Source organism: Hippocampus zosterae, chromosome 14, assembly GCF_025434085.1.
Source record: "Hippocampus zosterae strain Florida chromosome 14, ASM2543408v3, whole genome shotgun sequence".
Lineage (NCBI taxonomy): Eukaryota > Metazoa > Chordata > Actinopteri > Syngnathiformes > Syngnathidae > Hippocampus > Hippocampus zosterae.
Genome location: NC_067464.1, coordinates 4,378,083 through 4,396,355, shown reverse-complemented (window position 1 = coordinate 4,396,355; position 18,273 = coordinate 4,378,083). Strand labels below are relative to the sequence as shown.

The 18,273-nt window shown below is 44.4% G+C and overlaps 4 protein-coding genes across 5 annotated transcripts; 3 read left to right on the top strand and 1 right to left on the bottom strand.

Moving 5' to 3' along the window:
- Window positions 1-1,241: 1,241 nt before the first annotated feature.
- fbxo30a (F-box protein 30a) lies at window positions 1,242-6,816 on the bottom strand. Its single transcript, XM_052085267.1, has 4 exons — window positions 6,570-6,816; window positions 4,908-5,304; window positions 2,371-3,909; window positions 1,242-2,132 (listed from the first exon to the last, which is right to left on the bottom strand). The coding sequence occupies exons 2-4, from the start codon at window positions 5,274-5,276 to the stop codon at window positions 1,929-1,931; spliced, it is 2,112 nt and encodes a 703-aa protein (XP_051941227.1). The 5' UTR covers window positions 5,277-5,304; window positions 6,570-6,816; the 3' UTR covers window positions 1,242-1,928.
- LOC127615152 (protein GVQW3-like) lies at window positions 6,418-7,811 on the top strand. The gene is made up of 2 exons (XM_052086723.1): window positions 6,418-6,423; window positions 7,080-7,811. Exons 1-2 carry the CDS (start codon window positions 6,418-6,420, stop codon window positions 7,488-7,490), a joined length of 417 nt encoding a protein of 138 aa, XP_051942683.1. The 3' UTR covers window positions 7,491-7,811.
- A 330-nt stretch (window positions 7,812-8,141) lies between these two features.
- On the top strand, window positions 8,142-11,408 carry nusap1 (nucleolar and spindle associated protein 1). The gene is made up of 11 exons (XM_052085454.1): window positions 8,142-8,326; window positions 8,433-8,498; window positions 8,591-8,740; window positions 8,807-8,957; window positions 9,335-9,424; window positions 9,501-9,610; window positions 9,684-9,844; window positions 10,177-10,286; window positions 10,382-10,492; window positions 10,567-10,684; window positions 11,032-11,408. Exons 1-11 carry the CDS (start codon window positions 8,252-8,254, stop codon window positions 11,117-11,119), a joined length of 1,230 nt encoding a protein of 409 aa, XP_051941414.1. The 5' UTR covers window positions 8,142-8,251; the 3' UTR covers window positions 11,120-11,408.
- Window positions 11,409-12,145: 737 nt separating this feature from the next.
- On the top strand, window positions 12,146-17,927 carry pacc1 (proton activated chloride channel 1). 2 transcript variants are annotated; one of them, XM_052087055.1, is made up of 8 exons: window positions 12,146-12,644; window positions 13,560-13,659; window positions 13,788-13,997; window positions 15,010-15,164; window positions 15,227-15,366; window positions 15,831-15,972; window positions 16,460-16,567; window positions 17,289-17,927. In XM_052087055.1, exons 1-8 carry the CDS (start codon window positions 12,615-12,617, stop codon window positions 17,448-17,450), a joined length of 1,047 nt encoding a protein of 348 aa, XP_051943015.1. In that variant the 5' UTR covers window positions 12,146-12,614; the 3' UTR covers window positions 17,451-17,927. The 2 variants fall into 2 exon arrangements, with proteins under 2 accessions (XP_051943015.1, XP_051943014.1); XM_052087054.1 differs by having other exon boundaries at window positions 15,224-15,366.
- The last annotated feature ends 346 nt before the right edge of the window (window positions 17,928-18,273 follow it).

Sequence of the window (18,273 nt, the reverse complement as noted above, 5' to 3'; positions counted from 1 at the left end):
TTATTTGATATCCATCGTAAAGTGGAGTTTGCGATTTTAAAACATTTTGTTAAAACTCTTGTGTCAACCTAACAGGAGCAGACGACGCAGTATTAACAATATTTACACTCGACGGGTATGTTTACGTCTTTTTGCTTTATTTATTGTACATTCCGCAAAAAAATTTTTAAACATACCATTTAGTGTTCCAAAGACACCCAATTTCTAATAAGTCATGCTACTATTTTAGCAGCCACGGCTAACGTCAGTTTGTGTGCAGTGCTAATGCTAGCTTAATGTTGCTAGCACTGTACTGCATATGCATTTGGCTAATTATCACCACTACACTATTTCGCGGTTCGTTTATCGCGGCTTCAGTGCATCACGGATTTTTTCAAACATATTCATAATTTTTTTTAATTATATAAATGAAGGGTTACTGTATATACTTTTTTCTTCCCTATTTTTTTTAAGAATGGCAATGTTTCAGAATTGCACATTAGAGAGGGGGCATATCGTTGCTGAGCGACTTGTGGGCGGGGGCAGTAAAGTTAGGCTACATATCAAATCTTGCTAGCACTTTTAAGACCGCATACTTTTATTAAAGGCTATGTTTTAATATGCTCGTTGTCCTCATTCGGAGGACAAATTTGGCATAGTAGTCTAACAATTGTGTTATTTGTGAAGTAAAACTCCATTATTTAACATCTGCACACCATCACTAGTAATCGCAAAGCACTCAGTGTTCATAATTAAAAAGTGTAGCGGGACATAGACGTTTACTTATGTCAGTAGGCTAAACGCGGCACCATTAGTTGGTAAAACATTACGAGTAAGACTCAGTCATTCTACTAGTGTGTCTAAATCGGTCAACATGGACCTTAATTAAGGTGAACATCAAAATAAATGCTCAATTTGTCATCCGTGACAATAAAGTGCACTCCGACAACTAAGCAGCAAAATTTCCCACGACTGCCTTACACTGGACCTAGTGGTGTTACCAGTGGGAAAAACAATGGAGTGAAAATACTGGGGAAGTAGTATTCATAACACATGTTCCACTGGTATGCTGATTCAAATGGGGTGAAATCAGGGTGAGGACAAGTGTATTAATACATGAACCGTAACTCATTCATTGCCAGAGCATTTTGATTGATTTTAAGACCCACACAATATTGTGTTCTAAGATGCAAAAAAAAAAAAAAACCCTCAAAACGACTAAATGTAAGAATGCTCTTCTTTTGCTGGGACACTTGATTCCATCTTTTTCTGTTCTTTAGTAATCAGCAGTAGAACAGGTTGACTTTGCCCTAAACAGCAGTTTGTCCCCAAAAGCGGAGAAAATGTGATTTATTTTTATTTTTTTGGTGTAAAGAAACATATCAGGGCGAAAAGTGACTTTGACTGCAATATTCTTTTCGCTTTAGTGGCACCTCTAATACCTGAACAGTGGTTTCCTTCAATAAAACAACTAGAACAACATTTTCCAATGGCTTTTGTGATAAAAAAATAAAATTTTATTTACCAATAGACATGTACCGGCAGCCATGGGCTCGTATTGTTCATAGTATTTTTTTTTTAAGTCATCCTCATTATTCACTCTAAAACCTCTATCGTATTTTGTCGCGATCACGAATCACACACTTTTGCGGCACGTACTCTGCTGACACTCGTCGTATATGTGCTCTGTATGTGTGTAAAAGACTTAAACTTGTCCGACTTGCAAACTGAGCCCGTTATCTCCCCCAAAAAAATCCCTCAAGAACTGGACTCATCAAAAATACAAAGCGCTACACTGCTGACATCCGTCGACGTCAATGGCAGTGAACGCTCAGATTCTAACTACCGTCGATGTATAGACGGCAATGGCAGTGAATGAGTTAAGATGGGAAATAAAGGATATTGAATAATGACTCAAACGGCTTTCCAACTGCAGAAGAGAACTTAGTTTAGGCCACGGGCTTGAGCACGGAGCGTAAACAGCGGCCCTCCTTGGTCAACTCGCGGGTGAAGCACATGCAAGGCAGCGGGATGGCCTCCTCGCGTCGCGCCACCGTGTTGAACTTGCAGTTCTTCAGGTGGTCCGCCATGCTGGTGATGTTGGCGAACTTCCACTCGTTCACCGTGCCAAAAGCCGTGCTGAAGCGCCACGCCTGTAGGGGGAAAAAAAAGGGCATCACTACAGAAGGAGACGGGAGAAATGATAAAACCGGAAATGTAAATCTATACTGAGAACTAAAGAAGTGAATCTTAACTTTGGTGTGTCTTTACAGTCTGTGAACTACCACAGAGAGAATGGAAATACAAATTGTGACATTTATGATTTGAAAATTGCATTTAACTACATAGCAATGTACAAATCAGCGATAATACAGGGGAGGCAACACCGACCTTGTCCGTGATCTGCCAAGACTGCGAGCCGTCCTCCCGCCGCGTCTTCTCCCACAGCAGGACGACCATGCCGCGCATCTGCAGGAGGCTGGCGCACACGTCCCTCATGGTGCGTGACGTCCGCGACAGCTGGCACAAGCTGAAACTGTCCAGGAAGCTTGCTACGTGCTGCAGCACCTCGAAGGGAAGACCGCTAAGCTGGTCGCACTTGGAGCCCGGGTGCGGGGGGGCGCCCCTCTGCAGCTTGTCTGCGCTTTTGGCGGGGAGGCCCGCCTGCACGCCGAAGGAGCCCAGGTGCCGGTCATGGATGATGCGGAACCCCTGCGCCGAGGGACAGAAGCGCCTCTGTGAGTAGTTGCAACCGTAGTACGCCAGGGGGCAGCGTTGTTCCATCCAGCCGTTGAGCCCGGCGTGGATGTCGCCGTGCACGTTCTTGAAGTGCGAGGAGAACTCTTCGCGGCGGAACAGCTGGCCGCACACGAAGGTGAACATGGAGCGTTGCTTGGTGTGGAAGCGCGCCACGCACTCCAGCACCAGGTCCAGGCGCAGCGTATGGAATGGGCTGGGGTTGGACAGCTGCGGGCTGGCGTGGTCGCACGCCGACGCCGACGCAATGTCGCCCACCATGGTGTTGGTGGCCAGGATGGCGGAGGGGAAGGAGAAGGTCTGCGTGCCGAAGTCGATGTGGTAGCCGTCCACGAAGCGGCTGTTGGAGATGCCGCGCCCACCCGGCGAGTCGCCCAGACAGAAGAGTAAGGCGGCCGTGGTCAGATCGATCCCGTGCAGGCCCATCGGGTCGTCGGCCACCTCCAGGTCCGACGTGTCCACCGCCTTGTCTTCCATCTTGGCGCGGAAGAGGTACGGGTCCGAGAGCAGCGCGCGGCGGCCGTTGAAAGTAAACATGCCGATGCCGCGCAGAACTTCCGAGTTCTGGAATTTGCGCTCCAGGCAGCGGTACCTGAGCTCGGTGGGCAGCTGGTGCAAAAGGTTGTTCCTTACTTGGTCTGACAAGAGGAAGGGGATGGGCGCGGCCAGTGGTTCCGCCTGGGGGTCCGGCAAGATGGCCGGCACAAAGTCCCGAGGCGCCTGGGGCCACACGGGCTCCGGGGACTCCTCCTCCGCCGGGTCTTCGATGGCGTCTTCCTTGTCCTCAAAAAACAAATCCACAAAATCTTCATCCTCCTCCGGCCAAGCGAGAGCGCCGTCATTGTTGTTCGCGCCGCCCACCGCCCCCAGCTCGCACTCGGAGTCCGAGTCGCTTTCGCCCATGTCCACATTCCTCCCCGCGCCGCTGCTTTCCCCGTTCAGACCGACGACACCCTTTGATTGCGTGAGGATGTCCAAGGCCGCCACCAAGCTCCGGCTTGTCTCCACCGAGGCTCGGTACAAGTCGCTGTACGGCTCCTCCTCCATCTCCACCGCCCCGTTGGCGGCTTCGCCATCCGGTGCCGTGGCCATTTTGTCGTTGTCCGCCTTGCCGTCTTTGGACACGGTGGTGGTGACTTTGAGGGATTCCAAGAGCATGCGCTGATCCTGCAGGTACAGTTGCAAAGGGGCGCAAAGTTTTCTGCAAAATTTCCGGAAGGATTCCACTAAATTTCCAAGCGGAATGATGTTGTGGAATTATTGAAATACAGTTAAAAAAAAAAAAACGCTATATCATGGTTTCTCTTTAGCACTCCCACTATTTTACCTTTTTTTTATAATAAATGGGAATGCCTGAATTCAGAGAGGCAGAAAAGGTCCCAGACTAAGCTCCCGTAATCGTCGTTCTCACACAGAAGAGTTGCTAATTTTCGTAAACACATCTATAGCATTTTGCATTATATGTTAGCATTAAGCTAGCAGACTTTTGCTACTACAGTTTTGTTGAACATTTTGTAGTTTAAATGTGCAATGGGGCGGCCCGGTAGTCCAGTGGTTAGCACGTCGGCTTCACAGTGCAGAGGTACCGGGTTCGATTCCAGCTCCGGCCTCCCTGTGTGGAGTTTGCATGTTCTCCCCGGGCCTGCGTGGGTTTTCTCCGGGTGCTCCGGTTTCCTCCCACATTCCAAAAACATGTGTGGCAGGCTGATTGAACACTCTAAATTGTCCCTGGGTGTGAGTGTGAGTGTGAGTGCGAATGGTTGTTCGTTTCTGTGTGCCCTGCGATTGGCTGGCAAGCGATTCAGGGTGTCCCCCGCCTACTGCCCGAAGACAGCTGGGATAGGCTCCAGCACCCCCCGCGATCCTAGTGAGGATCAAGCGGCTTGGAAGATGAATGAATGAATGAATGAATGAATGAAATGTGCAATGCGTAATTCTATGTTGTTTTATGTGGGGGGAGGAGGGAATAAAATCGTAATTAGATTATTTTTCAAAATCATTCAGCCCCATTCGCTCGGTCCCGCAAAAGGCAGCGGTTCACTGTAATTCAGCAAGCCTGCTTTGCCTTTCCCTATTTGCAGAAACTACTTAAAACAGTGAATTTCCCTGGTGAACGAAGAAATCATCAATCCATCTCTCATATTCCCGGAATTTTACAACTGTACCTGCAGAGCCAGCGCCATGTCCAGCTGCTCCACCTCGTCAAAGTCCTGGCTCAGGATCTCATAAGACTTGCTGTCCGCATAGCTGACAGGCCAGCGGTTCCACTCCATGGTGCAGCACACGATGCTGGCAGGGCAGATCTCAAGGTGCTGCGCCATCTTCGCTCGGGCCACGGCAAAAGGGCAGCCAAAAACGCTGTTAAGGCACGGCAGTCGTTCGTACGGACACAGCAGACGATGCTCGGGCAGCTTGCATGCGTGGAAGACGGCGCCACAGACTAGCGGGCAGCCGATTAGGTCACATGATAGGCCCGCCTCCGGCCGCACCATGCACCGCCGGTTGATGCATTTAAGGCAGTGCGGGTGCAGACCTTCCATCTTCTCTGAATGGAGATGGGGAACAACCCTGGGATGCACAAAATGACATAATTTGCATCTCAAGGTCACATTTGGTGGTCGAGATTTTGAAATATTTTTGGGGTTGGGGGATGATATAAGAAAACTAAAAATCAGAAACTCTTGAATGTTTTGGATATAACATATTGTTTTTTAAATGATCTCTGAAAGTGTTTGATTAAAGAAAACTTTCAAGAAACAAAAAAAGCATGGGGAAAAACACTTTAAAAATAAAGTATTTAAAAAACATACTTTAGTTGTATATCTTCCGTACCGCTTGATCCTCACTAGGGTCGCGTGGGGTGCCGGAGCCCATCCCAGCCGTCTCCGGGCAGTAGGCGGGGGACACCCTGAATCGGTTGCCAGCCAATCGCAGGGCACACATAGACGAACAACCATCCGCGCTCACACTCACACCTAGGGACAATTTGGAGTGTTCAATCAGCCTGCCATGCATATTTTTGGAATGTGGGAGGAAACCGGAGCACCCGGAGAAAACCCACGCAGGCCCGGGGAGAACATGCAAACTCCACACAGGGAGGCCGGAGCTGGAATCGAACCCGGTACCTCTGCACTGTGAAGCCGACGTGCTAACCACTGGATACCGGGCCGCCCTCTTTAGTTGTATAATTTAGTATATATATATATACCTGTGTATATATAGATAGATAGCTAGATAGCTAGAATAACCACATTTGCCTCGTTACCCAACACCTCTGGAATAGCTCATGTGATTTCAATAACACACCTCGTCAACATATTGCACAGACGTACACGTGTGTTCCATAAACACAGAGTGGATGCCCGGTCGTGTTTACGAAAACGACCGGGTAACATGTCGCAACGCCGCTATTTGGTTACATGGATACTCGGCTGTTCTTCCAGGCTGACCCTCCTCCACCTCTTTTGGCTTTATTGGGAAACCAGCGGGTTTTGTGAAATGAACAGCCCAGGATTAATACCATAATCCCCCACACGAGGGCTGGTGTTCATATTTGTGTGCAAATGGAGTAAAAAGCGAGCTCAAAACGAGCCAGCCGCACCAAGGAAAAAAACAATTTCACCGAATCAGACAATAATATTTACAATGACAACACTTGGAGGTTGCTTTATGCTTGGTAACATGACGGTATTACGACAAAAAAGTCGGCTATAAAAAGTCAAGATGGAGAAGTTTGCCGGCCAAATGAAAAACAACCCGGCTAAAGCCAACTAGCATGCTACACCTGTTAGCCCCCCACAGTTAGCCGCGTTAGCTGCGTTCAAACAACTTACCCGGAATTTCGGCGCGTCCTCGGGTATGGTCACAACTTTTTGGTGGATTTATATTAATCAGCTCCGTAGGCGTGAATAATGCCGCACCGACAGTTAGGCGTACATTTCCGGGGGGTGCATTTAAAGCCCCCTATAACTATCGTGTCAGTGGGCTAAATGTTGCCCCACGGTCACGTCGACTTCTTGGCCGGGATGGCCATGGAGCAACAGGACTTCTTTGGGGCGCCACGCGATGGCGTCATCACGCACACGCCGTACTGTTTTCCGCCAATCACAGCCCTGGGATGCCCTCATGCCGCTTTATGTTCATTTTATTTGCTGAAGAATACGGCACTTCCCTCAGGAGGATGTGAATTCCGTTTAGTTTAAAACAATAAAAATATAAGTACAATATTTTGTATTTTCGTTCCAATAGTAAGGTTGAAGTGACCCTTCCACCTTGACTTCAAGCATTCTGATAGATTGTCATTTTTGGGAAATATGGTCATGTTTCAACTGCAACAGCATTAGTTGTTTTTCACAAAGAATAAACAATATATTGGCTTGAGTGTTTTTGTATTGTCAGGTCGTCAAGAAGTGAGCACAGAGCAACGAACAAACTTGAAGTTTCTGGTCCGGTTGGGGAAAAGTCCATCTGAAGCATTGGGATTGTTGCAGCAAGTGTACGGTGATGAGACGATGTCACGCTCACGTGTTTTTGAGTGGTGCAAGAGGTTTAAAGAGGGACGCGAGGATGTGGAAGACAACCCCAGGAGTGGAAGGCTTTCAACGAGCAGGACTGAGGCCAATGTGGAGCGTGTCCGACAGATGCTGCTTGCCGATCGTCGGTTGACTGTTCGATTGATCGCTAATGAGCTAGGCCTGAACCGGGACAACGTTTGGAAGATTATCACTGAAGATTTGGGCATGCGGAAAGTCTGACACATCCTTACCCCCGAATCAGACATATAGAGTTTATGAGCTTTTGAATGAACTGATGAAGAATGTCAGGAAAAGCCCCCACAAATATCTGTATGTCATTTGGGGTTGACTATCAATGATGTGGTGACTTTAACATGAATTTAGAGGTGATTGGTTCATTTCAAATGCAACGATAACTCCAGTTACAGAGGGTGTGCACACTTATGCAAGCGAATTATCGACGCGGTTTGTTTTCACTTCTCCTCAAAAATATTTTATTCAAAATGTTTCAACTATGTTTGTCACAGTGTTGGATTTTTTTAATTACATTACTTAGCTTGGTCTCTTTTTTATGTTTATTATTAAATATACCGTACTCTTCACAAAGAGTCTTCATTATCTGTCTGGCGCTTTGTGTTGCTCTTCTCGGAGCACAACACACACACACAGTCAAAGCGTCGAGACGGAGTCGTGAAGAAAGTAAATAACTTAAAAAAATATGACTTTTTTTCACAGAAAGAGATACAGATTATAATATTCATGTACTGTAATGTTATGGTTCGACACAACGCGTGGATTTTTATCTGTACCCTGCGATTGGCTGCGGGGTTCCGCAAATCCGCGTCTGCGATTGGGTGAGAGCTTTTCCTTTCCATACTATTAGCCAATCGCATGCCACACGCCCACATTTTGAATCTTGAGTCGTTTCAAATTGTTTGTTACGAGCACTGTGCGAGTTTCTGCTCTTTTCTCACTCGTTCACTTATTAATCATACAAAACAATGGATTTGGATTCAATGAAATATGCGGAGCTACGCAACCGAGCGAAGCAACTGGGTCTCAAGGCTAATATGAAGGTAAGGGTAACGAAGATTTCTTCGGCACTAACATTTAGCCTAACGACTACAAACTCACAATTTCTTTGTTCAGATTAGTCGTCTAACTATATGCGTGTGCAAATAGGCGGACAGGCTCTTAAAAGCCATTAAGAAGCATTACGAGCAAAACAAGGAAACCGAAAACGACAAGGTAAACTATTGATCACGCCTGATGTTTTGTTCAGGCAGGTTTGTCAAGAAGGGAAGTGGGTTAGTATTATTTTTTTCCTTTGTGTCAACAAGGTAGAAGAGATGGAGGCCAAAGTCACTGCTGAGGTCCAGACAGACCAATCCCAGGAGGTGTTTTGCAGCTCCTCAGTGTTTGTGAACACACGTCGAGGAAAAGCGAAAAAGACAAGAACCCGTGATTCTGATGCCAAGTTGGATAATGAGGTATTCACGTCGTGCCCGGAGGCCACGTCCGTGAACGCAACACTGAATGTTGTTTTTCCTCCAAAGGGAAGCAGTGACGTGGTCCCACAAGTCCGAGTTTACAAGAAGAGACGATTGTCTTCTCTATCCAAGACTGAGAAGAGGGGAGAGAATGAACCTGTGATCGCGTCTTCAGACATGAGCGTTCAAGTGCAGAGCGAGCCCAAGGATGGCGGAGGTCAGTCATGCTAATATTCATCATCATAAGAATTTTACTGGGTTCTACTTTATCAGTGGCCCGGGGTCATGATGTGATTGTATTGGGCTACCCAGAGCTCACTGACGATTGCCCGACTAGGTGCGTACAAATGTTATAAATATTATATGAACACATTCTTGTGTTTTAAATATTGAACATTCAGTATATTGAGTGCCACCACTTAAATTGATAGATCATATTCAATTTTATTGTATTTTTTTTGCATTTCAGGTCCTTCCATAAAGAATACCTTTTATATCATGCACGGAAAATGTCAATATGCAAATATTCTGTTACATTTTATACTGTTTTCTCTCTCTCTTTCTCTCTTTTTCTCTCTCTCTTGCTCTCTGCAGGTCATGTTCCCAGTGTGGCCAAACCTGGTAAGATCCCTCGTTACAAAGGGCGGCAGGTGAAGAGGGCAGCCCTGAAACCCGTCACTCCAAGTAAGGTGACCCCCCACCCCTCAAAACACTTGAGCTCCATAAGAGAACATTATTATCCCTTCATTTCATCACGCAGATTTCCAAAAACTCCACGAGGCTCACTTCAACAAGATGGAGTCCATCGACGCCTATGTGCAGAGGAAGAACACCAACAAGAGGAAGATGGAGCCTGTACCAGAGCTCAAGGTCCACGCAGATGGGCACCTTTTTTGTTGCGGACAATAGTGTATGACGTTCCCTGTTTTGTGGCATGACGCAGGCGGCCAAGGCTAGTCGGGTGTCCTTGTTCAGCCCCGCGCCCTACAGGAACAAGAGTCCGCAGACGACGGGCAAACCAGATCCTCCAAGCAAGTTGACTGAGAAAAAGCAAGATTCTGTATTCAAGCCCTCTGTGCTTTGCACAAGAAGGATCAACGTCAGGTGAAGCCAAGCATAGTTTTCACACAGTCTGATTGCTAATTCTCTATATATCTTTTTACACGGTGCCTTTTTTTAAAAATATACAGTGGTACCTTGAGATATGAGTTTAATTTGTTCCATGACCATGCTCGTAACCCACAAACCTTGCATCTCAAATTGTCCTTTCCCATCGAAATGCCATTAGTCTGTCCCCTGAAGATTACGATTTGATTTGCGATTATTTTCTCTTCAGGGTCCTTCTGTAATGTATTTTTGAACAAAGCAATCTTCATCACAACAAACGATGTCCAATCTATTATGCATCGCATATCATTTGTTTTGTTTCCGTGCAGGTTTTCCGAACTGATGCCTGACAACGAGTACAAGAGGTCACTAGTGAAGACGCCGGCGCGCTATTCATCCGCCGCGGCCACGAGCACACCCAAGACGCAGACGTCCGCAGGTCGGTGCCACAACCGTATGCACAAGTCCGTACACTGGTGAATTAATTTGGGGATTGTACAGAGTCAAATAATAGCCTTTGTTGCCACCCAAAAGCATCATTTTTGTTCTCTGGCAACACGAGCGTCACTCCGGGAACCCAGAAGAAGCCCGTTTTCGACCTGAAGGCCAGCCTGTCCCGCCCGCTCACCTACAAGCCTCACACGGGTAACATCATCCACCTTTTCGTCACGACCCCCCAATGTAAACCACCCCTTACTGTTGTCCGTTTGCGCTCGTAGGCAAACTGAAGCCGTTCAGCGACTGCAACGACGACAAAGCCGCCGACAAAGCCGCCGACAAGTCTTTGGTCGCCGACTCTCGAAAGAAATACTACAAACAGCATAAAGTGCAGACCAGGTGTGGATTAACTTGGATTTTGTTAATTTCCCTCGCAGACGGAGTATGTTCTGTTCGAATAGCTTTGTAGTTGTCTCTGTTAAATTATGTACTGTACAGCTTCAAATTCAACAGGATACTAAAGTAGGCCGGGAATTTTTTTTTTAACCATTAGTGAAAGCGGTGGAATCACAAATGGCAAAACATGGAGCTTTCATATTCTTTTGAAATTCAAAAACGCTAGTCGGAAAATGGAGGAAATTATATGAAATGAATATATCCCGTCTTGATAAAATACAATTAATTCCAATTTGTCGTGATGTACTACTTTGAGGTGCATTCTGATTCTGTTTTGTGGCCATTTGCAGGGAGGAGAGACAAGCCAAACAAGCTGAAGAGCGCAAAGCAAAGAAGTCCAACTTACTGTTTGCACGGCGAGGCCTGGTGATGACATAGTGTTTTTTTTTAGACAGCTGCTTTTCTCGTTGTAAATATGTTGTTGTCTGCTGCTATCTTCTTTTAGCATCTAATGGTTTGCAGCTTGTTGGGATTTTAGCTCGTGAGCAATCAATTTTCATGGGAATTGCAAGCTATTTACTTACTGCTTTGCTTTGTTGTGTTTTTTTTCCAAAAATAAAAAGATTGCAATATTCTCACAAAGAGGAGGGTCCTGTATGAGAATCTTTTTTTTGTACTGTGGTGTTACGCAAGAATTTTCTTTAGTAAACTACGTCTTTGCTCAATACATTTTGGGAACTGTTGAGTTATTCGTAGTAAGAATTATCTGAGCTTTTCGGAAATAGTTTCAAGGTAATACCAAGTTAATGTTGCAAAAATCAACCATGTCAAGTTGAGGCCCCAATGCATTTCAAGTCATCACCTGGATAGAGCAAAGTCTCGATTCGTAAAATCTTGCTCAGTCATAACATACCGCATACTGATGATTTAGATCTTACCACAATGTACATTTACGCCGTGTAAATTTTTACGACACAATTGTCTCCATATTATTACATATTACATTAGAAGTGGCATTTATCATCTTTACCGTGTAAAACTGCCATGGCGTTTCAAAATATTAGAAACCACTAATTACAGATTAAACACGATTAAAAAAAATAATGGCATCTGAAGCAAAGTGCTTTACATAAAAATGTGACCGAATGAATATAAAAAGTCAACACACCCCTGTTTAAATGCCAAGTTTTGTAATGTGAACCAAGTGTTCCTTGTATTGTGGCCAAAGTGGGTGCATTTTTATATTTAAAAAAACATGTTTTTCGCTCAGCCACAGACGTGACATTGGCGTTTGGAGAATTAAATAGTGACAACAGAATGCGTATAACAAGCTAATAAAATATTACTTTGTGACCACAAAGTGTAATGTGTTCACACAAACTACAAATAATGGGCGGCGTGGCTGGACAAACAAATCGAGCGCAACTTGTCGCGAAGAGGCGAGGGAGAGGTTATCGTCGTCGCATTGTCGAGGAAGGTGCGCTCCATTTGAAACCGCCACGTCTCGTTTTCATGGGGATGGTGTTAAAACCATATATTGGAACTTCCTGTCGACAAATTAGTATATGATCGCCAAAATTGAATAACTTGGAGCCACAATTAAGCCCCCTGCGCCCTTTCATTTCGTCATTCACGCCGACAAAATTGGCGTTGCCTTTTTTTCCTTACGGTCGACGAAGACAACATCAGGCAAGCGAGGTGGGACAAGGAAAGAAGCCAGCCCCGGACGCGAACTTTTCTTCTGATCTTTTTGCGTCCTTTCATATGATGAGATGGTCCTTTATCGTTTTTGGAAAACCATATATTTTTGTTTATTTGACCACATAGTCTCATTTTTTTGCCCGTTTTTCTTTAAAATGTTGACTAAAAGTTGAGAGCGCGACGAGAACCTTCAGCACAAGTGTTGTTTCGGGAGAGGAGCGGAGTTTACGGAATGCTCGGAAAGGACAGAACTTATCGAGAGGTACGTTTATGTCTAATCGTTGATTGAAATACGAGTCAAATTTGTACAACTCTTTCCTAAATACCCCAAGATGCTTGATTGTACGTTTTCTTACGCGTCAGATGTGTGTGCGGTTTTTAATTTTTAGTAAATCCTTCATCGTATGTGAGTGTGCCTTCGCACTTGACGTCATGTGATCCCCATGCAAGTGCAGGAAGAGAAGCTTCCTGACCGAACAAGCTGACTGGACAAAAAAAATTAAGAAGTTTATTCCGTTCTTTTATTTATACACACACATGTGTGTTCCACATTATTTTACAAAAGGTTTCTCTCATTTTTTATAGATAGTCTGTGCAAATGGGTCTCAGTATAATTTTCAAGTGATCGACTGTTAGGGAATAATTTCAATGTTTTTGAACCTACCTCCCAATGATAACGGTATTTAGTTTTCAAAATAAAATGCAGTTTTTGTTCAAATTTGGTGTTTCAAATTATCATGCAAAGCAGTGTTTCAAGATAAGTTGTAAAGCACTAAAATAGTCCTTGAATTTGAAGCATTCTGAGGTTGAATTTGCTGAAATCAAAAGCTATTTCAAACAAAGACACTGCAACAGGTGAGGTTATATTGTAACATAGGACCTCTTATTTACAGCTTTGCAAGTCTTGCTTCCATTGAACTTGTTTTTGAGTTTTTGAACAGATTCTGTAAAGCTGAGATCATTTTCTTTTGATTGTGTCAAAACCTCATTTCGAAATGATGGGTCACTCACTGTCACTCGTTCTGCTATGCCTGTGAGTATTGTGATATTTTCTGTCTCCATGTGTTGCCCCACCGTTAGTTCATACTGTATGTCTACTGCTTTAGGGTGAGACTCTCCATGCTAATTGTTATCCATTGAATGTGTTTATTATCCACGTTGTTGTTTGATACCGCAGTTCAATGATGACGATGACCACAACGAAGAAATGCAGTCACCGGATTTTTTCCGAGACGTCCTGGAAGACGGCGAGGAGCGCATTGAGAGCGTTTCGCCAGGTACAGACAGTTGTTGCTTTTATTTTTATGCAGATTTTTTTTGTGGGTAGTCATTGTATTCATTTCTATTGTGCACTGTTGTAGTTATCTCGATACGGCAAGAGGTTCTGTTTTTCCCACTTTTTCAGAGGATGAAGCTCAAGACATCACACCGTCGAAGCGGGTCAGCAAGGCGTGCCTGAAAAACGTGTTCACGGTGGTGCTCATCTTCATCTACCTGCTGCTGACCACTGTGGCCGCCTTCCTGGCCTACCAGACCATCTCCGACTTCCTGGACAAACTCAACCATCCCGTCATGTCAGTCACCTACAAGGAGGTGGATGCCTTCTCGCCTCCTGGTGCGTATCAAAGTTATTACAATTTGGGATTTTTCCATACAGTTATTGTTATATTTTTTAAATATTAGCCAGTCAAGACATTAGAATTCTGTACAATCAAAATGCAGTTCTACCCATATGATGACCCATACTCCCCACCTCCACGACTTTTGTTTTTTAAAATCAGTTATTTTAATTAGATCTTAGAGTGGGTTTGTTAGTCTTTCCAAGTTTTAATTTCTCTCTAAAATGCTTTGTTTTAGTTTTATTAGATATTTTTTTGCTTTTCCCTTCAGTATCGGTGGCTGGTATCACCATCTTTCGTTAGTGAACCAATACCTTGAAATAAGGTTTTACTTGCCCATTCCTAAGGCCAGCTGGGACTCCAGTCTCTTTTTCCTGTTAGACATGACATTTTTCCAGCTCTTATGAAACATTCATTCATTCATTCATCTTCCGAGCCGCTTGATCCTCACTAGGGTCGCGGGGGGTGCTGGAGCCTATCCCAGCCGTCTTCGGGCAGTAGGCGGGGGACACCCTGAATCGGTTGCCAGCCAATCGCAGGGCACACAGAAACGAACAACCATTCGCACTCACACTCACACCTAGGGCCAATTTAGAGTGTTCAATCAGCCTGCCATGCATATTTTTGGAATGTGGGAGGAAACCGGAGCACCCGGAGAAAACCCACGCAGGCCCGGGGAGAACATGCAAGCTCCACATAGGGAGGCCGGAGCTGGAATCGAACCCGGTACCTCTGCACTGTGAAGCCGACGTGCTAACCACTGGACTACCGGGCCGCCACCTTATGAAACATAGTTAAATTAATTTAAGATTCAGAGTTTGCATCAAAGTGTCGGACGCAGAGGATGAGCATATGGCCTTGGCTGGATTCCCCGCCAGTTCTGCCTTCCACTAAATTGGGTGTCAGTTTTAACTGCCATTTTAGTCATGTTCTGCAGCAATTGGCGCATGCTGTGAGAATATCACTGCCATGCATTACTCTGATAAGCTGCGACCTCTATCGTCATAGGTATCGCTCTGTATCCCGGCAATGCCCGGCTACTGAGCTGCCGGCACCACTACCACGACCACATCCCGCCCCTGGTGGACCCTGGAAAGCCTCAAGAGGGCGACTGCGTCATCAAAGAGGTGACCTACTATGGGCTCTTCACCAACCGAACGAAGGTTTGTGGTAAATATGGCACTCTCCTTACAAAAGCAAGCTAACAGTTCTTGTGTCGGAGAAGAAGGCGCTGGTGGTGCAAGGACCGTCGGATGTCCGCAACAAGGAGTTAATCTTTATGCAGTTCAGTCAGAACGAAACCGAGGAGGACTTCAGCGCAATCACGTACATGCTATTCGCCAAGTTTAGCGACCTGGATATCAGGTAACGGCACCGTTTGTCGTGCTAATTGTTCTTCATGAGATTTTTCCACTTGCGACTCCAGTTTGAACTTGATTCATTGACTTACACATATCACAGAAACATAACCTGATGACTGTTAGTCATTGTTTATATATTAGCTTAATTTTGAAAATTGATTAGCTGATACAAACACTACATTGATGCTATTGATTTGTGTGCTTGAATGATGTTGACCCAATACTGTCCTGGTTCCGAATTATACAAAGGCCAGATCGTCATAAAATCAACTTCCTTTTCATCTTAAACTCAGAGACCAGTAACCCGAAAAACTGAACATGGAAAGAATTCTGCCCAAAGCTCAGCGGCAAGATATCCATCCCAAAATCGAGAGGAAGATCATAGCCCTGGCCTCGGCATCTGAATAGATGAATCCCATGAGAGTGACATTCGCCCCTTTATTGACTCTTTAAAATCTCACTCTCCAGTTTGAATAAATCTAAGTTCATGAGGGACTGTGAGAGGAACTACTCCACGTGGACCTTCTCCGGGGGCTTCCGTACGTGGGTCAAGATGTCCTTGGTGATGACATCAGGGAAAAGCGACCAATCGGTGGAGTTTCGCCAAGAGGTAAGTAAGGAGGGCTCGACCGATTAATCAGTCTGCCGATTATATTGACAGAATACGAGCCTGTTTCAAAATAATCCTAATTGGCCAGAGTTTTGCGATGAATTGTCTCAACCGTGTTGGATTCACTAAGAGATGCCTTTGCGCCGTCTGTCCACTAGATAGAACTCTGACGTCATTCAATTCAATCAGCATCTGAGACTGTTACTGACCGCTAGGACACCACGAGGATTTTAATCATCCATCCATCCATTATCCGAACCAACTCTCTCCATACGTCATAATTAAAATGTAATTCTGTCAAAGATTACATGTTTTGACATCCTGGAAAAGTATCACTTCAAAGAAAATAATGGCTAGAACTTCACTCATTGAGTTACTTTTATCATGTCTATGTCTATTTTATGGCCAAAATCTAAAGATAAATTCAACAGTTAATGCTTTTTATGAATTTTATTTATTTTTTGATGATCACTGATTTCTCTTTCAGTCCGCTGTGGTCAAATTCAACGACAAGAGGCCCGAACCCGAAAGGAGCAACCAGCTCTTCTTTGCCGTCTTTGAGTGGCGCGATCCTTTTATCCAAGAAATCCAACTGGTAGGTTTTAAGATCCCAACAGAGATGGCGTACACCCGTCTTCCAAAACTTCAAGCGGTTTAACGTCACCCCCCCCCCCAGTTCATATTGTCTGTCAAACTAAAAATGAAACAAAGAGAATGACATTATCTATTTTTAAAACAAGCAAACAAATATGCCTGAGGAATGTCCCCGCGAGCTTAATGCTAATAGAAAATGCCAATCGACAATCAATAAGTGTGTTATGACCCTTTTTGCAACAGATATTTGAACACAAACAATGCAGTGTAGACATACAATCACAATACTCACTGGCATATATTCTTTATCCTCTGTTGTTACTGTAACCCACTGAGGAGTTGTTTACATGTATGTGTATATTATAGTGCCCCCAGTTGGCCAAAAATGACGAATATTATTGCAGCTTAGTGAGTCACTTAGTGGCACCAAGGTGACACCGGACGATGACAATGCATCCAACGATCCATCGATTTTCTGAATTCCTTATCTTAGCGACGGTCACGGGCGTCATCGGGTGGTAGGCAGTGTACAACTCTAAATTTTACATGGAGAGAAGAGTATCTTTAGGGGGATTTTATAGTGAATCTTTGTGTACATGCATAGTACGCGTAGATTGTTTTTCTATTTTTCCAATTAATCTGTCAAATACTAAATTATGATGAGCCGAACTGTTCCGATAAGTGGAAACACAAGCTTTTCTCTCTTTTTGGAATTCAAACAGATCGTGACAGCAAACCCGTGGTCGTCGGCAGCCATTCTCTGCGGCGTCTTCATGGCTCTCTTCAAGGCAGCCAATTTTGCCAAGCTGACCGTGCAGTGGATCATCCGAATGCGCAAGCGCCATTTGAGGAACAAAGCCCGCCAACAGGGCATCATAAACTGAACACTGGGGATGCTGATCGAAAGACCTTAAAAAAAAAAAAAAACGCAGCACAGTCTGTCTGGACTCGAGGGCAGCGTTTCATTTGGTGGTTGTAACATTTCAACACAAGATGAATTTCATTTCTTGTTACACAATGTTGTCCTGAGATGTAAGTAGAAACAAAGGGACCCTTTGTGCCCTGTCTATTATTCTCAGAGGCAAACATTTCAGAGCCAACTTTTGTGTTACACAAACATTCCTGTATGTGCGTCCCGTGCACATATATTAACACCTACATAACACTCAAAACGATTTGATTTGTTATTTTTATTTGTGTTTGTTTTTTCAGTTTTCCTAGTGTATGCTAATCTGCTGTTGGGTCTTAATTTGATCAAAATGACATGAATGTACTGTATATGGCGGTGATTTTACGAGTGTTATTTGTTCATATATCATGTTTTTATGTTTTGTACGCCTAAACTTCAGACTTCACTGTTACTTGGTATTATTCCTCCGCTTCTTTGTCTTTCATAGACATCCGCACTTCTGAAAGCTCCAAAAGCAAAATATTAATTTGCTTTTGTAGTAATTTGTTTCCTCCACATTCTTATATGTTCAAAGTTCTTTTGCATATTTACCACCTTCTTCCACATATTTTATATTTACATTTGAGAATTTCCACAAAACCCAAATGCAGCTTTTTTTAAATATTCCACATTTTCCCAAATGCCCACATTAATGCTGACATTCTTTTATTCTCACCCAATCCTACAATTTCAGATCAATTTTGTGAATGTCCTCATTTTCACACTGAAATTCTCAAACCGAGAGACATTTACTTTTT

Coding starts and splice junctions, on each gene's coding strand:
- fbxo30a (XM_052085267.1), bottom strand. CDS start 5,276: ATGGAAGGTCTGCACCCGCACTGCCTTAAATGCATCAACCGGCGGTGC. Junction 3,910..4,907: donor AGCTGGACATGGCGCTGGCT/CTGCAGGTACAG, acceptor TTGCAACTGTAC/CTGCAGGATCAGCGCATGCT. Junction 2,133..2,370: donor CTTGGCAGATCACGGACAAG/GTCGGTGTTGCC, acceptor TTCCCCCTACAG/GCGTGGCGCTTCAGCACGGC.
- nusap1 (XM_052085454.1), top strand. CDS start 8,252: ATGGATTTGGATTCAATGAAATATGCGGAGCTACGCAACCGAGCGAAG. Junction 8,327..8,432: donor GTCTCAAGGCTAATATGAAG/GTAAGGGTAACG, acceptor GTGTGCAAATAG/GCGGACAGGCTCTTAAAAGC. Junction 8,958..9,334: donor CGAGCCCAAGGATGGCGGAG/GTCAGTCATGCT, acceptor TGCTCTCTGCAG/GTCATGTTCCCAGTGTGGCC.
- pacc1 (XM_052087054.1), top strand. CDS start 12,615: ATGCTCGGAAAGGACAGAACTTATCGAGAG. Junction 15,165..15,223: donor TCTTCACCAACCGAACGAAG/GTTTGTGGTAAA, acceptor CTTGTGTCGGAG/AAGAAGGCGCTGGTGGTGCA. Junction 15,973..16,459: donor CGGTGGAGTTTCGCCAAGAG/GTAAGTAAGGAG, acceptor TTTCTCTTTCAG/TCCGCTGTGGTCAAATTCAA.